Below are 25228 nucleotides of genomic sequence, written 5' to 3'. Positions count from 1 at the left end.
GGACAAGCACAAGGCGGAGTATTCGCAGACGCCATTTTTTCCCAAAAAAACCTGAGGTCGCTCTCGCTCTCCTTTACCGCTTTCCATTGTCTCCACTGTTGTTGCCGCTCTTCTCGTGGCTCCTGTCAGGCAGGTAAAACAACCAACCAACCAACCTAGGCACACCGCGGCGGTGCAGGGTGGATCGCACTCCTCATGATACCCAGGCCTGTCTCGCCGTGGTCCACACGGAGGGCGGGGTGAACTAGAGGCCATCCCTGCCCTGACGGGCAGCTGCCTTACCCAACGGGGCCGCAGTGGGTCCCCACGGGGGGAGGAGAGGAGGCGGCTGGGCCAGTCGCCTGGCGGTGCTGGTGGATGTGTGTGTTGGTGGTGGGAGCTGCTCACCTTTCTCTCTCGTACGTGGTGGGTGCAGGTAAGCGTGGCTCGCGCGTATAGCTGATGAAGGTGAGGAGGGGGTGTTGCGCGCGCGCTGGGGGGGGATGGGCTAAGCCGGGCTGAGGGAAGTGGAGCTGTTGATCGCACCCCTCTCGATGCTGCTGTGTGATACAGTAACGCGGGAGGCTCTGAGTCGCCACCGGGCCCCAGGATTTTCGTGGGCTCCCGCAGGGACAGCGCTCTTCCCCGCTGGCGGGGCGGTGGAATTGGGTAGGTCTGGGGACTGCTGCGTGGAGAAGGAGGGGGCCGGAAGTGACTCCTCCTTAGCTAATGTGGAGTGGCTTGGCACAACCTGCGGGCCCAAGGGGGCCCATCTGTCCTGAGGGAAGGGCGAAAAGGGTGATCTGTGTCTGCCGGCAGCCGTCGCGCCTCGGCGACCTTAGTGCGGGCACGGCGGCCCAACCGGTGCGGCTCCCGGAGTGGCGCTGTGGTGGAGGCCGGCTGCACTAGCGGGTGCGCGCTAAGGCCGGGGGAGCGGCCGCTGCCGCCTTCCTGCGCCTACCCTGGGTAACTGTGCATGGGGCGAGTTTTTGGGAATTATGGCGGGCAGAGAAGAAGAGGAGGGAGGGCGCTCTCGGCTGCGGCCTGTGCGGAAGCGGCCCTGCCAAACCGATTGGAGAGCGCTCTGCAGCAGGGCCTGCTTTCTTTAGTGGCGATCGCGGAGTTCTTCTCGTGGCGGGGCCGTTGCGCTCTGTCGGCCCCGCTTGAGCTCGGGTGAGGGCCGCCGAGTGCCTCCTTTGTGTCTCCCTGGGCAGAGTGGGGGAAATCTTGTGACCGCGTGGTGGTGGTGGTTTTTCAGCTCCCGGCTCCGCCTAGCAGCGGGTAGGCGCCATTACAGCGGCCGCCATTTCTGCTGGTCCCCGCCACCGCGGAGGTGGGTCTCGGGCTGCGGGGGTTATGTAACGCCGCCTCCTCGTGTTCCCCCCCACCCCGCCCAGGGAGTGAGCTGGGCTTCCGAGCGCTCTGCGGTGGCGGGCGGGCTGGCTGGCTGGCTGGCTGGCTGTGCCCAAGCCCGAGCCGACTGTGGCGCGGCTTGCGCATGGGCTGCGGAAGGGGAGGCGTCCGGGCGGGAAGGGCTGTTCGTGCCGGAGGGACCGGGGTACAGACGCGCCAGCATTTCCCAGCCCTCTACTCATGTCCGTGGCCGCTTTATCCTTTCGATGTTTTTAAAAACATTGTGTTAGTCAATTTAATCCCGCAAACTCGATTTACACAACAGAGCACAGTAACTAATTGAGAGCACCTTGTCTTGAACACTGTATTACACTTTGTCCCCCCGCAGCTCTAAAATTTTTGGGAGGGTCGTAAATAGAATAAGGTCTGGAATAGAATAGAAGAGGGTCTGGAAGGGCTAGCCATTTGAACCAGGTGAAATTTCTCTTCCCGCCTTCCCCCCCCACCCGTGCTCTGGCAACGTCTGTTTGAGACTTGGCTATTCTTTAAGCGGCGCTTTTCCATTAGCTCAAATTAGGAGCCTGGAAATACTAGCATGTGCTGGGAAGGCGGTCTCGAGTGCATGCCTACTAGCAGTGCTTGCTGTTAGCCTGCGCAAACAGGGTAACTGTTACAAATTAACAGATGATTGAAAGGATGTTTTAAAAAGTTAAACGTACCTCACTTTTTCTTCGTGGATACGTGTCAACCGTTTGTTCAGGCTATGGAAGTTGAGCAATAAAATCCAAGGGGGGGAAAATAGCATTCTTCATTTGGCTGTTATCTGTACAAATGAATTTTTTAAGAGAATAAGATGCAAAATTGTTTTGCCTGGACTTCTAATAGGTTTTACAAGTATTCTCACATGGACTTAACAAAAATAGATCTTGAAAGAGGTACCTGTTTCACAAAGTCAAAAAAGTTCAGCTGCTTTTGAGATTCTTCGTGCATGTATGCAGAGGTTATACATAACTACAGTGTGGTATTTTTAACAGAATTTTTCTAGTGTGGCTTGTGTGTAATTTCTTTTGTTCATCTGTTATATTGAATGGAAGGCATGATAGAATGCCTGATAGTAAGTTGATAAAGAACTTATAAAATTAATGCTGGTGATTATAATAACAACTTTTTAGTCTAAATTGTTTAGAACTAAACAATAAGCAGATTGATACATAGTGTCTCTTAAAAAGGAAATTGAAGATATGTATTATATAACATCCTAAAAATAGGAACCGGATAATTGTTCACTTTAAATATCTGAAAATCATTATCAGTAAATGTGATTGCTTAAAACTATCAAATGCTTGAAAACTGAGCAAGTCCAGAATCATTCAGACTGTGATTGTTTATCTGTAAGTTTACAGACTTGATTATTTCTCCTCTTAATGATGTGTTTGGCCTTGTTATGTTTTCTCATTTATAAAGAAAAGCTTTGCAGCAAAAACTTGGGTCAAACCCCCGTTTTTAGTTGTAGCGAGAATCAGACCTGTAAGTGAACAGAGCCTGATCTATGCTGTTTTCATAGGCTTCTGAAGCAGTAGGCTGTTGGGTTTTGATCCCGCCCAGAACACTTGAGTTTTGCTCTGCAAGCGTATATAAAACCGGTAAGTTCTAAAAGCGGGCATCTCTTTTTGTTTTTCTCTTTAGTACGATGTATAGTTTGCTTTTTTTTTTTTTCCTCCCCACAAAATAGATGTACTAGCTTTTTTTTATTCTGCAGCAGGTTTTATCTGCATACCTAAGAATAAAAGGTAATGGAGACTGAACAACAGGAGGAGACCTTTACCAACACAGAGACAAATGGTAAATTTTTTTAAAGGGCTATCTTATTTTATGGGGGGGGAAGAACCTTTTTAAGTCTCAATGTTTCTAACTATTTTGGAATGCTTTAACTGTATCAAATGTTTGTATTGGCAGCATTTTTGCATTTAATCTTTTAAGTGTCCCGTATGGTTTTACATGGTTTTTGTATCACGAATATGTAATTTTTCTTTGGGAGTATTTTAGACATGGCATAAGTAACTAAAAGTTATAACTAAGGATTTGAAAATATTTGATAGCTAAATACTCAGTACTTGTCTGGACAGTGTGATCATGTAAAAATACTGTCAGACATATCTATTACTGTATTTTATTTATTGCAGTTGTTACTTTGAAGGAATGTATATATATGTGAAATATCTCTAAATATTAGCTAAGCGAAAAACTCTTTGGACATAATTAGTGAAGAAGAGTTAGGGCATTAGCATTGAGTTGATTCATGCCAGTTTTTCAAAGCTATTTGAAATACTGCTTTCCTGTTGTTCCACCAGTATTTCAGTATTGGACAAACTACTTTTGTTCTTTTGGGCTTTAAGGTTTTCCCAATTGTAAAAGAAATACTAGGTAGGTGATGCAGCACTGCTTTAAACAACATGTTGTAAATTTTTCACTAAGTTTGCAAAATTCTCATTTCATCTGTAGTTCATAGATTTGGAATGAGTCTTCAATAATTAATTGATACATAGGCTGATGAAGTAAAAACCTGTTTCTGTGCTATAGATACTCAGGGTAGATGTCAGAATTAGCGTTGGGCTAATAGGAAGGAATGCTTCATTAGGAATACAGTGCATAAGCTTGATGTACAATTTTATCGTGACTTAGAAAGTTAAATATATGTTTGTGTTTTCCCCCCTATGGACCTGTCTACAGGCAAACGTCCTGCAGAAGATATGGAAGAAGAACAGGCCTTCAAAAGATCTCGGAATGCAGATGAGATGGTTGAATTGCGCATCTTGCTTCAAAGCAAAGTATGCTTTTTCAGTATTGCTATGTTCCTGCTTATACCATTGCTTAAGACAGTGGTGACAAAGTGTATGTTGTGGTGTGTGTTTAGAAAGAACGTGTGCTTTATTTAATATAAAATAACTTATTAGGAATATTTGTAAGTGTGCATGAATGATAGAAGTGTATTGCAATGGTATTATCTTCAATAAATATCTTCAAGGATGAGTCTTTAATGATCTATGGGACTTTTCTGATTTTAAAAAAATGTATTCGTTGAAAAAATAAAGCAATAGAAATTATAAGCCACTTTTCTTATGTTTGAGTGGAACGTAATTGTTTCCAGGGGAATGACTGTGTATTAGTCTTTAGAAAGCAAGCAGTTTAGAGAATGATCAGCTTAAATATGAGAGGCAAGATGAGGACTTCCTCAGGATTTTAGTAATTTTCCCAGATTTAGTAAATCTGTATGTATCAACAGGAGGAAATATGGGAGTAATGTTTCAGGGATTGTAATCGCTTCATTGACTAGTATAAATTGTCACAGTAAAATTGCTATTTGTGAATCTCCTTTAATGTTTCCAGTCATTACAGATGTTTGCGCTGTCTGAAGTAACTCAGTCTTCTGTGTCGGGGCAGGGGAATGTTACCTTAACTCTGCATGGCATTTCTGATGAATAGTCAAGTTACGTGGAGTGCTGTAAAATGTTTGTGGTGCTGTTAGCATCATGTATGAACTGCATAATAAAAGCAATAATTTTGCATGTAGTTCTTGAAATAGCCTGGTAAAAATGTAGTTTTACAATTGCCCCTCTTGAATATCTGAGTTTATTCCTGTTGATTTTAGCAACTGGAGATTAACGATTGTTTATATTGGCTTTACATTCTTCAGATTGTACCTACCCGAGTGGTCAGTTAAGTTACATAGGTTTAAACCAAAAGTAGCATTTGAAATTATCAAATGTTCGGAGTGCAAAAGTGAAATTTGCAAACAGATTAAAAAAAAAAAGTGATCAAATAAATTAGGGAAATCCTTGACCTATACAACATGCATGGAGTCCCATAAGGTATTTTTTCAGTCATGCTCTAACTATGAGATGGTTTTAACACAGGCAGAATTGCCTAGAAACTTAAATTTGAAATTGAAATAATATTATTGAGTATTTTTATCTCTTTCCAAAGTTCAGTGGTAAGAGCTATTTTGACTTTTTTTTTTCCCCTATGGTAAAACCATGTCAGTTTATCTTTCGATTTAATTTAAACCTTTCAAAAGCAAAACAAGCCCCACCCCACCCCTAAATGCATCCCACAGTAATGCAGAAATAGATACATTGTTCTTAGTCTTCAGTTCAAAAATGTAGTCTGTGCTGTATTAGCATAACATAACTTCTGAAAACTATTTTCCAGAATGCTGGAGCAGTGATTGGAAAAGGTGGCAAAAATATTAAGGCACTTCGTACAGATGTGAGTATATATGAGTTTAAATTAATTTAACACCAATTCTTTCAGAGCACTACATTGAAAACTTGATTGCATACATTTCTAGAAATTGAGAAATTCAAATCTAGACAACAATAATCTAATTATAAGCCATTTATAATGATTATTAGAGGAGATAACTTCAGTTTTTCAGTTTGTGTTGTAATTAAAACCCAGCTTGAGTTATGCGGGAGGAGAGGTTTATATTAAACCTCTTTGCTTTCAAACAGGGTTCCTCTAAATTACACACTTCAAATGAGTTAACATCTTTAATTAGAAATTTTGGCAAAGCTTAAAACCCTTAACTGTACCATTTCCCATATGTGTGAATCAATTATAGTACTATTGAAAACTATTGCAGGTGGCTGGCTTAACCCAGTGATAGAGGAATTCTTTAACTTCCTTTAAAAAAAACCCATAATTGTCCATCTGTTCTTACTTTAACAGCTTGGACATAAAGCACAAAAACATTCATGTTAAGGTTGCATGATTTAAATACGGGTATAGAACAGTAAAGAAATATTTTATTCTGTTACTTGGAAGCATTTTTAAATGGTCATGACTTATTTACCTATTCATATTTTATAGTGGGTTGACTCTTGTGATTAAACACGTTCAGCGTAAATGTTATGTGTTTATAAAACTTGACAATGCTTCTTAAATTCCATTTGTTTACACTCCTGTACATCAGCTACAATTTCAGCAATTTTTTCAAGCAAGACTGTGTTCAACACAATATTTGCTAATATATCATTACAGAATCAGTTCCATCTAAGTTCACAAACTATAGCAACTAGAATTGAGGATTAAGCTGAAATGGTCAGGAATCATACATACACTCACTAACTTTGGCAGCTAGTGTTTTTGTTTGTTTGTTTGTTTGTTTTAAGTAAATAAATACATCACCTAAGTCCAGATAATTTAATTGGTCTGGAATACTAACTTTCCCAACTTGCCCAAGGTTTCAGTAATATAGATCTCAACAGTTTTTGTGTCTACATTCATGAGCCAGCCTGCTACTGAAACATCATTATGTTAAAAATAAAGAGTAGTTTAGTCAGATAAAGTAACTCATTAAGATCCATACTGTTAAGCCACAGTTGATGTAGCAATCCATTATTGTGTTAGTCTTCAGAACAACTTAAGCTTGTTTCATTAACTGAGAGTAATGAGTATAGTTTGTATTAAATTAAAATTTATTGCTTTTCCCCCTTTTCCCTCTCCTTGTTTTTTTGGCCATATATCTCCGTTACCCATGTACTGGATCGACTTGCCCCTGCGTTGCCCACCATGACGTTGGCCCATCCGCCCCTGAACGCCCATGTGAAAACCCTGGTTGGCTATGCCCAAAAATGTGCTCGTTGCCAAACGGGTACCATACTTGACAACTTCTGATTGAATACCCATGCCCAATGCCAACATCCACGAACGCCAATGACCAATGCAGTACAATGCAAGTGTTTCAGTCCCAGACAGCAGTGGCCCCGAGCGGTATGTCCCAACAGTTTATGCCTCACTGCCTGATTAGAAAGAGAGAAATGTATTTTATTACCTGCCTTTTATATAATTAAATAGTATCCCCTTATAGACCGTGTATTGTTTTTTAAAGTTTTCTGTCTTATTTTCCCCATTAAGTCTTTTTGTCACTGAACTTTTACGTGAGTTGGCCACCCAAACAATCCACTAATTTTATTTCAATGGAAGGAGCACAGCTTCAAGTGTTGCATATTCACTGCATTATAAATCAAATTGTTTCAAGAGTCTCTTGCTCTGTCTTTGTGGCCCACCTTGCTCCCCCCCCCCCCCCCCCCCCCAACATTGTCTGTTCATAATTATTTCTGATGAAATACTAACTCTAGTTCACTTTCCTTCACTTCTCATTTGTATTACGTTTTTTTTTGTTTGCGGGGTTTTTTGGGTGGGTTTTTTTTTTTCCTTGTATTTATATTCCTTTTTTGCAGAGCCCATTAGTAATCTAATTTCTAACTGGTCTCTCAACTTTACTCCAGCTATAATGTTGACCACTTGCATATCCCCACTTTTTCTACAAGAAGGTGTGCCAGTTTTACCAATGTAATGGCGAGGGTATGCTAAATTAGTGGTGGCGGGGAACATGAATATTCACTTCTACTTTCAGTTCTGCGTCGATTTCTTGCCCACTTAATTTGAGCCCTTCCAAAAGCTCTCGCTTGCTCGCTCTCTCTGCAAGACCTACCTAGTCTTAAATTCATCATGCATATATATTGGGCATAAACAAAGATGCATGTGTTGTAAATCCAGTGAACAGGTTTACTTTAAATGGGGAATATTAATTGTAAGTTCTTCTGTGTAGTCAATCTTGCTAGAATTTTGTGTATGATTATGAATACTAAACTTACTTCTACTACTTTTCCACCTTCTCCATATTTTCTGACACTATGGCCTCTAACAGCATCTTGAGTATAAGTGCAGATACAGAGACAATTGGAGAAATCTTGAAGAAGATTATCCCTACTTTAGAAGAGGTATGTCTCTTAGATTTGTTTCTTCTTCAGAGGTATAAATTTAGATTTTTAAAACAAGATAATTCTAGATGATTGTGTGCTATTTTTAATATATTAAATTAGAAAATAAAACCCAGCCTTTGTTGAAAGGAGGCCTATAGCTCTCAAACTACATGTTAGCATTTTATTTGGTAGAGGACAGAGACAATCTCTTCCTAGAAAAGTAATATTTGGAACAGCCTCCTCCTCTTCAAAACACCTGTCTCCTGTCTTGTTTAGTCCCCAATTTGAAGTAGCTGTATCGTAATTTACATCCTGCCTTGGCTTTGTAAGCGAGTGTGTTGCGCTGTTTGGGATCTTAAAATTTTATACAATGATAATAAAAGAAATAAGGAAAACTAATTTGACATCACCTCATGTTGATGCAAAGTACTTAAATAGGTGTGATTCTATCGTAGCAAATACAGCATTACAGTTCAGCAGCAAATTAAGTCATACCATGGTGTTTGGAGAAAAACCTTAACAAAAAAACCCAAAATTAGTATTTTGATTTTTCAATTATTTTTTTCCCCTGACTAATATTTTATTCTTTCCTTGTATGCATCTTACTTACAGTATCAACACTACAAAGGTAGCGACTTTGACTGTGAATTAAGACTTCTAATTCACCAAAGTCTAGCAGGAGGAATTATTGGTGTCAAGGGTGCTAAAATCAAAGAACTCAGAGAGGTACTGTTTCCTATTCTTTTCAGATTCTGCTTTTATTCTATAAACAAATTAGGGTTTTGTGTTCATAAACAGTGAGTGTAAGCATCATCTGTGCAATAATTCCTTCAGAACATATTTTATACATGATTTCTGTGTTCTGAAATCAATCTGAGTTACTTATTACAACTTTCTTGCAAAAAGTCAGAAATAAAGTGGCTGTTGGTGATAGAGCCTAGGACTTCTTATAAAGCTTTTAAGCATATTAGCAGTAGAGTAACCTTTATAAATAAAGGATACTTTTTAAAATTAAAATGCTATTCATCACTCCTGGAATGAACTGCTGAATAGACTTATATTGGTGGTGTTGGACATGGAAAATGGTTTAGTGTGGACGCATCTCCATAAACTCTAACGATGATAATTTAATAGATGTTTGAATATTGCTATAAAAAGGTAGTATGGGGTGGGGTTTTGGGTGGGTTTTGGATCTTTTTGTTGTGGGTTTTGTTTTTTGTTGGGGGGGTTGGTGGTTGGGGTTTTTTGTTTGGTTTTGGGTGGGTTGGGTGGGGTTTTTTGTGGTTTTTTTGTTTGTTTGTTTTGTTGTTTTTTTTAAGTTCCGCTTCCTTGAAGACCACTGTTTCCTTTGTGAAGGACCGTTCCTTGTGAAGGAATGAGGTTTTGTTCTAAAAAGCTATTGGTCTCTGAATCTAGGGTGGTGTTTTCTAGCCTTTCCTGGCATTGTGTCAAAGGCAATTCCAGGTCAGTTTAGGCATAAGCTACTATTTGTGCGGACTGAGGAAGGCAAGATGACTAGACATAATCCTGGCAACATTGCTGTCTTGCATCCAAAGCATGTTTTTATGACATATGAAGGTTTATATAACCTGTAAGCTTATAATGGATATGTGGTCCTTTTGCTAATATTTGATTAAATGACCATGTAGATGGGCCATAATTGAAAGATTTTTAAAATTGAATTTTTTTCCTCTTCACTAGCATTTCATACAAACTGATGTCATTGCAGGTCTTAAAAATATAATAACCTGAGATTAAATTTGTTGTAAGAACTCAGAAGCAAGCATTCACTTAAAATGACTGGAAGTTTAATGGTCTGGTTTGATTGTTTCTTTAAAAATGTTTTAGTGTGTGTCTTACCCATTTTGTTTTCAATAAGTTTATAAAATTGTTTAAAATACTTCTATTTGAAGATTTTGTTTTGTTTTGTTTTTTTTTTCTTCAACAGAACACTCAGACCACCATTAAGCTCTTCCAAGAGTGTTGTCCTCATTCCACTGATAGAGTGGTGCTTATTGGTGGAAAACCTGATAGAGTTGTGGAATGTATCAAGATTATCTTGGATCTTATCTCTGAGGTAATGTGTCTTAAACTTATTATTCTTTCATTGGTATTCATGAAAGTCAGGATGATTTGGATGGAAAATTATATCTTTCCATTTCTATTTTGAATTCAGTGCCTCTTACTTCTCCAGTAACAAAATAAGTGTTGGACTGTTAGCACCCTTTGAAATTATTCCTGTTTTTTAGAATTGGGGTGTACCTTATGGGAGAGGGAAGCAATTTTTGGTACCAATGGACTGTTAGTCATGCTTTACATATCAGTAAAATAAGAAATTTTAAATTGGGGAGGAAGTGAGACAAATGTACATGCCACCCATCAGTAACAGCAGTTTCTCTATCATAGTTAAGTTCTCAGGAAGCATATCGCCATCCCTGCCTTTCTTATCAGCATTGTGAAATCAAGAACGTATTCAGGATGTATAAATTCATATTTATACGTTTAATATAGTAATTTAATGAAATATAATAATTGTAACAGTCAGTGCTAACCAGGGGGAGGGGTGGTGGTGTGTTGTGTGTTTTTTTTTTTTCTTTTTTTTTTTTTTTTTGTGTGTGTCTTAGTCTCCAATTAAAGGACGGGCCCAGCCTTATGATCCCAATTTCTATGATGAAACATATGACTATGGTGGCTTCACAATGATGTTTGATGATAGAAGGGGACGTCCAGTAGGCTTTCCAATGCGTGGAAGAGGAGGCTTTGATCGAATGCCTCCTGGTCGTGGTGGACGACCTATGCCTCCATCAAGAAGAGATTATGATGATATGAGCCCTCGCAGAGGACCTCCACCACCTCCGCCAGGTCGTGGTGGCAGAGGTGGCAGCAGAGCTCGTAATCTTCCTCTTCCTCCTCCACCACCTCCTCGAGGCGGGTAAGCTGTTGCATAAACGCATTGTACAAAACTCAAGTTGAATAAAATTTGCTGAATTATGCTCGTGTTTCCAGGACTTGTTTCACACTCCATATTGGTAGTGATTATGCAGGATTGAGTGTGCATTGCACCAGAGAATTTCAAAAAGTATTTGAATTTAATTATTTCTGCAATGTAGCAGTCTATCAGGACTATAGTCAGTAGTTCTGTAACTTTATTATATGTCATTCAGAACTTGGCTAAAGCATTCAGAAATTCATAGTTGTGTGCAAATCATGAAAATTTGAATTAGAATATATAAACTAGTTTATAACATGAGTCATGTGCTGCTGCTTTTTCTCATTTTAGAGATCTTATGTCTTATGACCGAAGGGGTAGACCTGGAGACCGTTATGATGGAATGGTAGGAGTTAAAATTCATATTGTTTTGTTTAGTAAATACAGTTAGCACTTTGAATATCTGAGGAAACTGTTCTTGAATACATTAAGTGTGGGGCATGTGTGCTTCTGATAAACTTTGTTATCACCAAAATGTTTTGGCCATACAAATGGTCCCCCCAAGAAGACGACTGGGGTGTAAAGGATATTTGGGATGTGATCTGCTGCATGGTTTTGGTTTGTGGGGTTTTTGTTGGTTGGTTGGTTGTTTTCCCTACCTGCCATCAACAATGGAATAGAAAGTTAGTAGAGCACAGTCCCTGCAGGTTTTATTACACGGACCTTCTTTTAGACTTTTTAATCAGGATGACAGAAATAAGAATTGGGAGGCTTTTCAGATCAAGAAAGCATGTCAGAACAATGTTTTCCAACAGATGTTAGCAGAATTTAAGAGAACATGAATAATATCTATAAAGAGCTCTAGTTGGTCTGGCAGATGATTGCTTTTTCAAATCAATTCCTGTCTTTATGCTGATTTCTATGCCTGCAAAAAAAAAATCTACTGTAATTCCAAATGTTTTGGAGCCAGGGCCACTGATAAATTGAATTTTAAATTAAATTAGGTACATTCAGCCATGTTGGGGGGTGGGGAGAATTAAAAAAGGCTTAAAGATACTTTTCCATGTTGTACTCTGAAATGTGACTTCCTGGTAGTCATTTACTGTTCCCTTTCCTGGGAAGAGAAATCATAGGCATCTGGGAGATAAATCTCTGCGGTAACAATCTTTTTTTCTCCTCTGATTCTGTTTGGCACACTCCTTAAGATGTACAGGTTAGATGAAGAGAAAAGTGGAGAGGAGCTATGAAATGGGCTACCTAAATGAGATTTACACATTGCCTCCTTCTGGGAGGAAGAGGCAATTACTTCCAGTAATACATACTGGAAGTACATATTACAAGAATGTCAAAATTGGGGCACCAGAAGCCTAGCAGAAATATTGAAAGGAAAGACTTGTACTTAAAATTACCAAAAACGAACAAAAAAACCCCACCCCCCAAAAAACCCAACACCAAAAACACCAAGTTGTCTATGCTACTCTGGATCTTAAGAAACTGGAAGAATCATGAACTATACCTCTAAGATCCCTTATTTGTATTCTTATGTTTTCAAAGCTCAGTTTTTGTGTTTTCATATTTGCAGCTGGTAAAACCGGTGTCAGGGCATATAAACAGAGCAGTCTGCCGTTCCTTAGGTATCTGGTTGAGCGCAATCTTCAGCTTGGGCAATAGTGTGTTCTAGTTCTGTTCCATTCCATTTAGAATAGAAAATCTATTTGAGCTCTATTTAGTCTGATCAGGTTGACCTTGGCTTTCTTGACATGAGTTTCTACAAATAAGTGGGAGTCATCTCTGCTCATTTTCCATGTTCTGAAAAGCAATTTTATTTCTTCTTCACAGTGGAGCTGCTCATGGCTTTGGCTGCTTTATGCCTGAGTTTCATAGCCTGCCTACAATGAGTACTGCTTTCTGACACAGATTGTATTTAATTTCTAGTTTTAGCTAGCCATAATCCCAGTATCCTTAATTGTATAAGCAGATGAGAAGTCTTTCCATGGATTGCGAGGCTGAAGCTGGAAGTGTCATGCCAGAAATATAAGGTCGTCTTGAGCTACTATGCATTTCATATAGAAACCATTCTCTAGCAAAACATTTAAACTAGAGTAAAGCAACATCATTGTGGTTTGTGAAGTAATGCGTGGGAAAGGCTACTTTCAGAGAGCAGGAATGCCATTTTACATAAATACAATAATTACAAAAATACAATAAATACAAAAATACATAAATTCCTTTTAAAGAATAGGTTCTCTTTTCAGACCAACATCTTGGAGATGTTGAATCTACAGAAATCCTCATTTTCTGCCAGTTCTCTTCTCCGCTAAAGGCGGAAAAATTCAGTAGTTCAAGACTTTTAAGATGGTGAACCAAGAGTGGAGGGTGAAACTTGAATTTTCTGAGGTGCGACAATACTGACAGCCTTGTAAATTCTAAGATGGGAGGAAAAAATAATTTGGAGAGATTATATATAGATATATAAAAAAAAAATCTCTATTCTGAGTCATTTTACTGAAAGACATACATGCATTGTTTTCACTTATTACAGAGGTATATATTTTAGGCTGTAACTACTCCAAATCAAATGCCTATGGACCATAACGGCTATTTTGATAGCTGAGAAAACAGAATGTGTTTCCACTATTTCTTTTTTTTTTTTAACACCCCCATCCCCATGGGTGCTTTAGATATACAAGTGCACAAAAACATACCGGGGAAAAAAATAAGGTGGAGAAGTGCATATAAAGCCATTTAATCCCCCCCCTCCCCCCCTTTTTTTTAAATGGTCAATTCCTAATGCTTTCAAAGTATTTTTAAATTTAAGTTAATTGAGAACTAAATCAGAATGTCTGTTTAAAAGTAGAGTGTATGTTCAGACGTCTAATCTGGTTTTGCTCATTCAAATGATTCCTACTTATTGATATTTCTTTTATATATATATATATATGTATGTGTGTATATACACATGTCTGTATAAGCACTTCAATAAAGGTACATACACTAAAAATATTAAAAGTACTTCATGTTTAAGAGATTTGACATTAAGGAGCATGTAAAAAAAAATCAGTGAAGGAAAGATGTTTGACACATTTATCTATATAAATACTAAAAGAAATTAACAAAATTTCTGGGCCAATCCTTTAAAAATAAGGGAAAGTTACAATAAGGAATTTGCCATCAGTTAGGATTGCATGCATATTCTTTCATTAGATGTAAAAGTCAATAAATTCTTATTAATACTATGCGCTTTGTCTTATCCTGTCAGTGTTTCATTTCATTTCCATTGGTTACCAGTAGTAGCTAGCACAAATGAGTCTGTAGAGAAGAAAATTCTGTTATGTATCTTAAGTTATCCTGCACCTAGTATTTTAGGAACTGTTTTTAAACGAGCATTTATATTTTGATGTGCTATTCATGTTGTGTTGCACGTTTTAACCCAGCAAAGGCCTTTGCCTTAATAGTAATTTAAAGTGGATTCTACAAATTATATTTTTATAATTGTTTGTTGATTTCCCCCCCCCCCCCCAACATTTGTTGTAGAATTCTGAAGGAAAGAAATGCTATGTATCATATTAAAAAAAAAGAAGTAATTGGATTTCAAATATAATTAGGCAGTAATAGATTGTTAGTTTAGCTATTGGCTATATGAGGTATATGGAAATTAATTAATAAAATATGAGAAGCCATGTCCTTCCTGCTTGACCTGCTGTTGACATAGATATATCAATGATAGTTACTTGTTTTATTAAATGCCTTTTCTGGGGTTTCTTTATGCATGAGAGAAAGAAGGTTTTGGTATCTGAGAGTAACATCTTTTAGTATATAGTACAGTTTTAGTACTCAAAGGTGTTTTTTTAAAAAAAAAAAAACCACACCAAAAAAAAACCCCAAACAAACTGTTTGAACAGTAGCTGTCTGACATTCTTTGTAAGAGGAAAATCTGTTTACAACACAGAAACAAGGAAGAACGAAGTGTGACAAGTTACAGTTCCCTTGCAGTGAAAGTAAAAGGGAGTGAATCTTGTAGCTGGTCTATATCATGTACTTTTGAGTCTTTGTAGTAGTTTAAGTAGTGCAGAAAAATGTTTCTCTATATTGGTATGTATGTCTTTGCTTGCCAAGTTACCTATAAGCCTCCATGACATGGACTTAATTTGGATTCATTTCCTCTTTTTCTCCTATTATGTTGTGCCTGGAAGATGATGCAGTGTCATGTGGATGCCTGTGATGACATGCAGCCACCAGAGTTGGTGAGTGTGCTCATGCTTTTATTTGACTGGTTTAGTAGTTGATTTTTGAGAAAATAATTTGAATTGTTTAAGTGATAACTGGAATTTCTTGAGATTGAATGTAGTCAGTGGCAGCTTGCACCTATTGAAAAATACCTAAAGCTGTCCTTCTAACTCAGGTTATTGGCAGTTTATGTCCTGAACAGTGAATCCTATACAGGCAGTTAATGTTCCACAATGGAAGTATGCAGCAGCACAGCTAAAAGAGAGAAGCTTTTCTGTTGTATTGCCTCTTTTGTACCCTATTTTAGTGTTCTAAGTTGTAACTTTCACTGTAACTCTTGCTTTTCAACACCCTGTAGGTGCATCTATTTAGGAATATGTTTTATGTTAATTCCATCATGTTGTGTTTTCTCCTGTTTCAAACAAGGAATGTTAAAAAAAATTATTTACTTATAGTTGTGGATAAACTATTATGCATTACTTATCCATATATTTGAAAGTATTCCATTTGATTTGTGTTTATCAAACTTCTTACTCTTAGGGGGTTTAGGAAGGAAAGTTCAAAGGGTGTCAGCAAGTGTTTATGCTGTCTAGAAGATGGCAAAGTGCCGCCAAATATTAAATGTTAGTTCCTAGCTTACGTAAACACTGCAGTTATAATTACTCATCTGCTGTCAAATTCATTTGCTGTCTTGTAGTCTGGGGAGGAGAAGCAGCAGAAAGGGTCAAGAAAAGGATTGTTCATTAAAACAAGTTAGCCTGAAAAAGGGATTCCCTGTGCAAAATATCAGCAGAAATAGATGGAAGAGTATGTGTGTAGAATATGCAGCTCTGATCAGCCTCTGAATTAAGTTCTAAGCAGTGTCCTTCATTCTTTTGTATTTTGCAATCCACTAAAAGCTCTATTATGTTGTATTATGATCTGTATTGCTAAGCAATGTGATTACACAACACAGGTTGCTTAGAAACAGATGATCAGCTGAACAATTTTTTTCTGAATAGCTTCCATTTTGATGTGGCTCCAAAAAGCTAGCAGGTAAATAGTTTTTTGGAAAAAGTTGTTGCATTACAACTTCTGCAAACAAGTAATTCACACAAATTCCTGTATTTCTGTAGTTCAGTGATATAAGTTGAATTCTAGAGAAGTGTGCACATCTACTCTCTGTTTCTACAGGAAGATATTAAAATGGGTGTTTGTGCATTTAGAAGGCATTAGATCAAATTAAGCACTTGATATCAAGTACCAGTCTACAAATCCTGAAAATAAAAGCAGTCAGGAGTGCTGCATTGCAGTGATTTGGATTTGGTATATGGTAGTTTTAGCAGAACAGCAGTAATTAGTGTCATGATTGTCCCTTCTAAGATACAAAGGATTGTAGCATAGTCTGAATGGAGAGACCAATTATAAAGTTATTATTAGAGTTGACTTGGTTTTTCCTCAAGACATAGATGGAGTAAGAGGGTTGACAGTTACCAGGTAAACGTCTTGTCCCAAACTGAGACTTTAATTTCTCCTGATCTGTATAGGTAGTAGTAATAAGGCTGAACTCTGATCTTTTGATTTGAATGTTAGTTTAGTCCAAGGGTCAGGAGCAGGAGTAGATCAGCATCAAGAGCTGTTTACCAGCTGAATTGATAAGGTTGCTTGGTAAACTGGTATGGCTGGATCTTGATGACTTATTCTTAGAGGTTTTAACAGAGTAAGCTAAGAGGTTCTCATGAGATATCCCCCCCCCCTTTTGTTCCTGGTCTCCCCTCTTCCCCAGTTTGCCTTTAATGACACTTAGATTAAGGTTGTGGGTTAGGATTTTTGCATAAAATAGGCTCAAAGTTAACAGTATGATACTTGAGATGAAAACATGTTAATGAATCATGGCTATTTGCTATTTAAGGGTTTTCTTTCTCTTTTTCTTATAGTTTGAGGGTGGCTCTGGATATGGTAAGTTTTTATAGAGAACTTTGACATGCACTTCATTTAGTCAGTAAGAGGCTTGATGCATACGTTTAAATCAGACTATTCTTACACAGGGGGCCGTGGTTCATATGGAGATCTTGGTGGACCCATCATCACAACACAAGTAACGATTCCCAAAGATGTAAGTGAAGCTGACTTGCTTTCCACTTGTGTATAAATAAATAAATAAATAGAAAGTCACAGCCTTTTCTCAGACTATGTAAGTAAATCAAAAGTATTTGGGATGCTTGACGAGTACTTTTAATATAAAGCAAGTGTTTCTAAATCACCAACAGTTTATTCTTAAGGATGTTTGTTTTGTCTTCACTTTAGAGATGCACTGAACTATTTTTTTAATTGTTAATATTCAGTAATAGAGATGGTCTACATAACTTGTTTTTACAAACAAGCATCTGGTTCTTCCAACTTTATCCCACCTGTGTTTATATAATAAATGTTACAGAGGATGTTTTGAGGCTGTAAAAGAGTAAGCTTCCATTTCAACTCTTAAAACTAAATTGATGGAAGCTACTTGAACAGTACTGTGTTTTTGCAGAGAAAGTTATATCAAGAAATGAATGCTTTATTTTCTCCCCTAGTTGGCAGGATCTATTATTGGAAAGGGAGGCCAGAGAATCAAACAAATACGTCATGAGTCAGGAGCTTCAATCAAAATTGATGAACCACTAGAAGGTTCAGAAGATCGAATAATAACTATTACGGGAACACAGGACCAGATACAAAATGCTCAGTATTTACTGCAGAACAGGCAAGTTGAAGCTTAATGCTGTCCTTACTGTCAATTTTAAACTGACTTTCCTACTACTACATTCTAAAGCTCTTCTTCTCTGCAATATAGTTTTTAGAAGGCAGGATTTAAGTAACTATTGAACCTAACTTCTCCAGTGGTAGTTCTGCCTTGATTCTCTTTTCTCTGTTCTAACTAAAATGAAGATTCCCTCAAAACTAATCTTGATGGAAGACACCTTAACCAAGCAGTCCTCTCATTTCTCTGGTGAAAATTGCTGCAAAAAACCTACTTGTAATAAATTACATAGAACCTGTAGAAAATATAGAAGATTTCAGTGGATGTTGGTCTAGTTCTGTGTGGAAGACTAGTGATTTTGTTGTTTTTAGATAACTTAACTGACAACAAATCACAGTCTGCCATATGGCACAGATCATGCCTCTACAGGACAAGTTGAAATCAATTGGTGCTGTTATGCAGCATTTCACACCTTGCTGGCATTACTTTCTCTTCTGCCAAATATTAACAGTTTCGGACTTTGTTTAGTTTTGCTTTAATAACATGTTGGCTATCATAGCATTTGTTAATGTTTAACTTGAATGTTTGGCTTTAGATTACTAATATTTAAATGTGCTTAAAATAATTATATGCCTATAATTATTAGCCATTAATCTTTTTAAATTATTTACTTTTAAATGTATTGGGAATTTGTAGTTTAATCTTTAAGAATGCCATTGTGAATATTGATGCAAGATGTATGGTCAATCATTCTAATACATGCTTTTTTCTTTTTCTTTTATAGTGTGAAGCAGTATGCAGATGTTGAAGGATTCTAATGCAAGATTATTTTTTCTTTTTTATAGTGTGAAGCAGTATTCTGGAAAGTTTTTCTAAGACTAGTGAAGAACTGAAGGAGTCCTGCACCTTTTTTTTTTTTTTTTTTAAAAAAAAAAAAATCTGCTTCTGTTTAAAAAGCCAACATTCCTCTGCTTCATAGGTGTTCTGCATTTGAGGTGTAGTGGAATCTGCTGTTCACCAGATGTAATGTTTTAGTTCATTACAAATATTTGGGGGAAGGAAAGGCCGCACAAGACTAACACTGAAATTTTGAAACAGCAGCAGAGAGTGGATTTTATTTTTGTTCATTGTTGGTGGTAAATTGTAATGGTTTTTCTGTAACTATTGTGAACACCCTGCTTTTTATGTACACTGTAAAATTTTTTTTTTTTTTTTTTTAAGGGGGGAGAAGACTGGTCATCCATATGTCCCTGGCATCCTTTGAGAGCAGTGTGCAGAATGTAATGCTCTTTTTTAAGATATATTTTATGATTTTTAAATAAATTTAGTGAACCTATTATTGGTGATCTTTTTTTTTATATATATACATAAGGTAATATCTAAAATGGATACACCCTTCCCCACAAGAAAATGCGTAAATGAAAGTTGCTGTTAAGCTTGCTCTTATGCTTCTTTCATATAGATGGAGTTACGTGTTTTTGGCAAATTAAAGAAACAGTGTGAAAACAGTGGCTCAGCTTTGCTATTTGGGGAAAAAATTACAAAAATATTAATGCAAGCATTGTGTGAAATTTGACCTTTTTTGCAAGTTTTTGGCCCTCTTTGCAGTACATATATATATTGGTGGCAGTATATAAATAAAATATTTTAAAAGTTTGTGATGCCACTGAGTTAACAGTGGGTTAAATACACCTGGTTCTAGACAGCTTGCTTAATGCAAATAACAATGTTAAAAATAGCAGTTGGTGTATCATTAATGAATGAATTGTAGTTTTCAGAGCTTTCATTTGTGTCAGGTAGAAACTTTTATGAATTGACAAATTGGCAGTATCTAACTTGATTTTCATTGTATACAGAACTTAAACTTGTTTGGTTTCCCTGTTGTTTGTTGAATTCCATAGGAAATATTTGTGAGAAATTAAAAAAGATAAAGTACCTCTGGATATTTCATGTAATACCTTGGCATTTGTATTTATAGTTTACAAGTTTTAATTTCACTTCCTAAATAAAAACAATTTTAAAAATGCAAAAGAACTTTGTAAATCTGAATGTGATCCAGATTAAGTGGATTCTTTCACTTTGGGGGGGGGGAGGTGTCTAGAACATTTTACTTTTCTCATCTTTTTGAACCATATGGGGTAATTCCTGTCATAATAAGGAGCTACACTTACAATGTAATGGGAAAGGTCAAGGAGGTAAGAGGTGACCTCCTTAGCAGAGCTATAATCAATCCTTAGAAAACACCCAAAACCTGCTTTTGTCTAGGGCAATGAGTATGGCAGTTTTCCCAGTGAATAAACATACATGTAGAATTGGTGCTTCCTTGAGAAAGGCTAAACATAAGTTATATGGAGAAATCAGCAACCTAGAAAAAGGTGTCAGACAAAATGCAAATGAATTAAGAGAGAAAAACATGGGTGCAGGATATTTTTTTTCTATGCACTTCTACATTGTGTATGTGCAGGTGGTTTTCTGGGTTGTGTTTTTAAAATATTTTAGGAGGAGGAAAGCTGCACAAGTGTCAATATACTAGAGTGTAATGTGTTTTGTTTTTTCTTTTCAATGATCTGCATCTTTTAAGAAGCTAACCTAGTCTTACAAAGAAGTTGAGCACTGCTCTAGCTTTAGTAGGGTTTTCTTTAAGGTTTCCTTAAAACCAACCATGTATGATTTGAGATGAGCCTAAGGGATTCCTGCTGTAAAAGGAGCTGTGGGTTTGGGTCTTAGGTCTTTGCCTCTGTCCCCACCCCTCTTTCCCCTACTGCCCTAGTGCTGAAAAGCTGCCTGTCTCCTGAGGAGTACTGTGCTGGGGTTTTCTGCTAGGGGAGGGATGTAGGGGAATACTGATAGCATAATAGTCCTTACACTTGTACTTCAAAAATAGTTTAGTAATACAGATTGTACACACTGAAACCATTTATTCTTTATGGGGCCTTTTTTTAAAGGCTGACTGCTATGTACAGAAACTGCTGGATTTGAAATGTAGCCCTTAAGGCATGGGTTCTGTAGCAGCATTCACTGTTAGGTGCATGTTTCTGTACATTATGTCTGAAATTAACTTAAAATGTCTAGAAATCATTATTTTTTTGACTGCTTGGTGCATGAGTTACCAACCATTGCACAGCCAGAAAAGGCAAATGCATGTGTTTTAAGTAGGTTTGTACGACCCCATTAAGTCAAAACCAATGTTACATTATATTGTATAAGCAATCTACAGTTTATTTTAAGGGAATGATATTACTATAAAGCTGTGAGCTGGTTCGTGGAGCTCGCAGGCAGGCACTACTAGCAGGACAGCCTACCCCACTCCGAGCCACCCCCCGCGCGCCTGCCCAGTGAGCGGCGGGCGGTGCGGTTTCCCCTGCACCGCGCTAGAAGGGCGGGGCGGTGTGGCGTCGTTGAGTGATTGGTGGTTGTGGGTTGTGTGAGGGGTTGTCGCGTCCTTGGTAGCTGCTTTCCTGTGCCGGTAAGGGAGGAGTAGTTTCGGTAGTACCGCTTCTTGCTGCCTCTGATTGAAGGCCCGGCTGCGGAAGCGAAGGCTGTGCTGGAGCCGGCCGGCGTGAGGTGGTCAGGGGGCCGGGCGGTGGGGGAGGTGTGCTGTGGGGCTGCTTCCCGTCAGCGTCCCCGCGGGGTGGGGAGGAGACATGAAAGAAAAGGCAGCCTTGAAAATGTCTTCTGATGAAAATGCCTTCTTGGAAATGTTTTCTACCCTCAGATACGAGGCCGTTCGCGTGCCGTTCGCGTTCCACATACACACACCCCCACCCGGAGTCTGCCAAGTTCATAGCAGACAGCAGCTAGATGTCTTTGTGGACGTCTTATTTGTGACTCTAATTTGATTATTTCTTTCTATTAAAAAGACTTTCAGAAATGTCTGTAGTCGCCTGTTCATGGCTTCTCTTATTTCACATATATTCTTAAAATAAATTTCATATTTTCATGATAAATGAGAAAACCATGCTTAAACCAAGAATCCTCTGGGTTGATCTAGTAGTAAGCAGCTCCACTAAATCTGAAAAAACATATGCTTCTGAAAACAGTATTCTAGTACTCACTGTTGTCATTTCATAAGAAAAAAATCTGTTTGTAGGTTTAGATGGAAGTTTTAATTAAATTCCTCTATATTTGTGTGTAAACTAAGAGGAAGTTTGTATGAAGATACTTTTTGTAAATGCACAATGACTAGGAGCTAAGGTAAAGCATAGGTCTATACTAATGACTATATTTGCCTGGTATGCTATGTAAACACCATGCTAAAATATGAGGACTAAGCAGATGAGAAAAAATTACATGCAATCATGGTACCTTTCTTCCTTTTTATATGTTGGAAATTGTCATCTATAGAAGGGAACACTATGTACAAATACAAATTTAGTTTTAAGCAACAATTTGAGTGTGATCATCACTTAATACTTGGTTGTTCTTAAGAGTTAATAGACTTTTAAATCTTAGTTATAGTATGAATGCTCTCATCTGTAGTAGGTCACTCCATTAGATCTTTAGAAATGGTATGATAGCCTAAACATTTTTACTTTTCTGAAGGAATACCTATTACCAGAGCATTGTATTATGCCACCATGACACTTGACCAAGTTAGACATGTATTTCGCTCTGACACAGAAGTCCCTATGCCTTTGACTGAAGAGAGCGATTGTGTGCTGAATTAAAATGGAACAGTTCTGTTGGAGAGGTTTGGAGGGAGGCTCTTTCCTCACCTGTGTTAAAATGAGTAAGAAAAGTGCTTAGAAACTACTATATTTATAGTGGAAAATTTTCCTTCTTACAGAGATGAAGCAATATTTGAGGTAAGTTAGTTCTAACACTGAGTTTTTTATGATAAGAACTTACTCCTTACTGATTGTGGCTTTAAAAGATAGCTGTTGTCTATGAAAATTCTTCTGAAAGGATAGTTCAGAATTGATCTAAAATTTGTGAATTGTTGGGGTTTTTTAATCCAGAAAATGGTAGGTGAACAACAATGTTTATGTGGACGTTAATGTATACAAAAGTGAAATAAGAAGAAAAATTACCATTATTTTAACATTTTGCTTCAAATCAACAGAGATGGTCTAGATAATGAAAAGAAAATCGGACTTTGAAACTGTTGTTTTTAATTATGTAAATTGGTATTAGTAGTAAAAATAGGGAAGAAGGTTTTTTTAAATAATACTTTTGGACCAAAGTATACTCTTTTTTTTGTTTGTTAAAATGGGGTAAATGGGGATTTAATGTCTCTCTGAAAACAAAATCACACAGTTTACTAACAATAAAAGAATCTTGCTTGTCTTAAGTTCTTGAAATCCGGTTTTGTTAGTATTCAAAGTCAGTCCTGAACTAGCCAGGAATGTATTTCTTATGACAAGATGCTTTTTTTTTCCAGAGGAACGCCATTTTTTCATATGCTGTCTCTGTCTTCATCACTCTTGTAATTAATTGTCAGGGTTGTGCTTGTATCCCTTCAAAGGAGATGATGTTCTGCACATTTCATGTTTTTGGTAGCCATTGTTGTTGTCAGCTAATAAAACTGGCTAGCAGGCAGAGCTCAGCCTCTTCCAGCTATTGCCTGTTAGAGCCTTCACATCCAATGTTTTTGTCTCATCTTGGGCCTGCTCTGACAAGCTTTTACCCCTTTATTATGATACTGTCCAAGGTCCCAATTGGATCAGGACTCTATTGTACCCCTTATAAATATACATAACGTTTGAGATAAATTCTGCATGAAAAGTCAGTCCGTTTTGGGGGGTTTTAAATTTATTTGGGGGGTTTAAAATTTATTTAATCTTTATCTTTCCTCCCTTGCACCTCTTTTTCTTCCTTTATCTTTAGGATTTCTGCAGCTAATGAAGGAAATGAGACTGGTAGAATTGTGACAATGTGCAACTACTGTGAATCCACACTATAATTAATGTTGATTCAATAGATTTTGCATGAATGACTACATGAATGACTGGAATTAACCCCAAATATCATACTTTTGTCAGGGTTGACAGTATACTGAAGCTTTTTGAAATAGTTTGCTTGAAAGAAAAAAGCTGCTGGGAAGTAAATAGAGTCTGTCTGTGTTGTGGTTTAACCCCAGCTGGCCACTGAGCACCACGCAGCCGCTTGCTCACCCCCCCGCCGGGTGGGATGGGGGAGAGAATCAGAAGGGTAAAAGTGAGAAAACTCGTGGGTTGAGATAAAGACAGTTTAATAGGGAAAGCAAAAGCCGCGCACGCAAGCAAAGCAAACCAAGGAATTCATTCACTACTTCCCATCGGCAGGCAGGTGTTCAGCCATCTCCAGGAAAGCAGGGCTCCATCACGCGTAACGGTTACTTGGGAAGACAAACGCCATCACTCCGAACGCCCCCCCTCCTTCTTCTTCCCCCAGCCTTATATGCTGAGCATGACGTCATATGGTATGGAATAGCCCATTGGCCAGCTGGGCCAGCCGTCCTGGCCACGCTCCCTCCCAGCCCCCTGCACATCTGGCAGGGCATGGGAAGATGAAAAGTCCTTGACTAGCGTAAACATTACCTAGCAACAACCAAAACATCAGTGTGTCATCAACATTATTCTCACACTACATCCAAAACACAGCACTATACCAGTTAATAGGAAGAAAATCAACTCCATCCCAGCCGAAACCAGGACAGTCTGGTATTTTCTGTGTCGCTGTTTTTGCCTATACAGACAAACTCTTTATTAAGCATCAGTGACATATGTAGCTACTCCAGTGTTCAGTTCCATCTATGGTAGTATTCAGCTGTTATATCATTATGTCCAAAAGACTTTATTCTGACGATAATATAGCCTATACTAATAGTCTGTGCAGTCTTTTCAGGATAACTCCCTGGAAAACACCATTCACTGGAGTTTTGAGCCTATTGCATTTATCATTTAAAACTACTCTTTAGTAGGTGGCATCATTTTATTTTCCTTTGTCTCCTACTGTGATGTAAGATATTATGTTTACATGAAAAGTCAGAGGTTCTCTCTAATCTTTGAATTTACTAGTTTAATTCTTTGGGATTTTTTTATATATGAAATATTTTTATGACAGTTTTTGTTATCAAAAAGGATTTTTTCCAAGTAAAGTGATAAATAGAATATTTTTCTTATATTTATAGTGACTGTATTCATTGATGTTATGTCTTACATGAGATGATGCCGAGTGCTTTATGAAGCAAGGCTCCCTAAAAGCAGCAGCAGACTACAGAATGAAAAGCTGTTCCAAAAATGATCCCAGACCATAAGCATTGACATAGTAGTA

The 25228-nt window shown here is 37.9% G+C and overlaps 1 protein-coding gene across 11 annotated transcripts; it reads left to right on the top strand.

The window, feature by feature from the left end:
- On the top strand, window positions 1-19310 carry LOC142075090 (heterogeneous nuclear ribonucleoprotein K-like). 11 transcript variants are annotated; one of them, XM_075136101.1, is made up of 16 exons: window positions 1-129; window positions 2897-2975; window positions 3092-3174; window positions 4051-4160; window positions 5542-5598; window positions 7061-7104; window positions 8045-8117; window positions 8712-8825; window positions 10048-10176; window positions 10724-11031; window positions 11380-11434; window positions 15222-15272; window positions 17172-17193; window positions 17268-17350; window positions 17808-17977; window positions 18759-19310. In XM_075136101.1, the coding sequence occupies exons 3-16, from the start codon at window positions 3126-3128 to the stop codon at window positions 18790-18792; spliced, it is 1299 nt and encodes a 432-aa protein (XP_074992202.1). In that variant the 5' UTR covers window positions 1-129; window positions 2897-2975; window positions 3092-3125; the 3' UTR covers window positions 18793-19310. The 11 variants fall into 11 exon arrangements, with proteins under 11 accessions (XP_074992202.1, XP_074992204.1, XP_074992207.1 ...); XM_075136103.1 differs by having other exon boundaries at window positions 1-133; window positions 3095-3174; XM_075136106.1 differs by having other exon boundaries at window positions 1-133; window positions 4063-4160; window positions 18820-19310.
- The last annotated feature ends 5918 nt before the right edge of the window (window positions 19311-25228 follow it).

Source organism: Calonectris borealis, chromosome W (assembly GCF_964195595.1).
Source record: "Calonectris borealis chromosome W, bCalBor7.hap1.2, whole genome shotgun sequence".
Classification (NCBI taxonomy): Eukaryota; Metazoa; Chordata; class Aves; order Procellariiformes; family Procellariidae; genus Calonectris; species Calonectris borealis.
The sequence above is the reverse complement of the archived record's forward strand: the minus strand, read 5'-3'. Positions and strand labels throughout refer to the sequence as shown.

Bases quoted from the DNA above. Each gene is read 5' to 3' on its own strand.
- LOC142075090 (XM_075136101.1), top strand. From the start codon at position 3,126: ATGGAGACTGAACAACAGGAGGAGACCTTTACCAACACAGAGACAAAT. The intron at 11,032-11,379 runs GTAAGCTGTTGC...TTCTCATTTTAG, and splicing joins CCACCACCTCCTCGAGGCGG to AGATCTTATGTCTTATGACC. The intron at 17,194-17,267 runs GTAAGTTTTTAT...CGTTTAAATCAG, and splicing joins TGAGGGTGGCTCTGGATATG to ACTATTCTTACACAGGGGGC.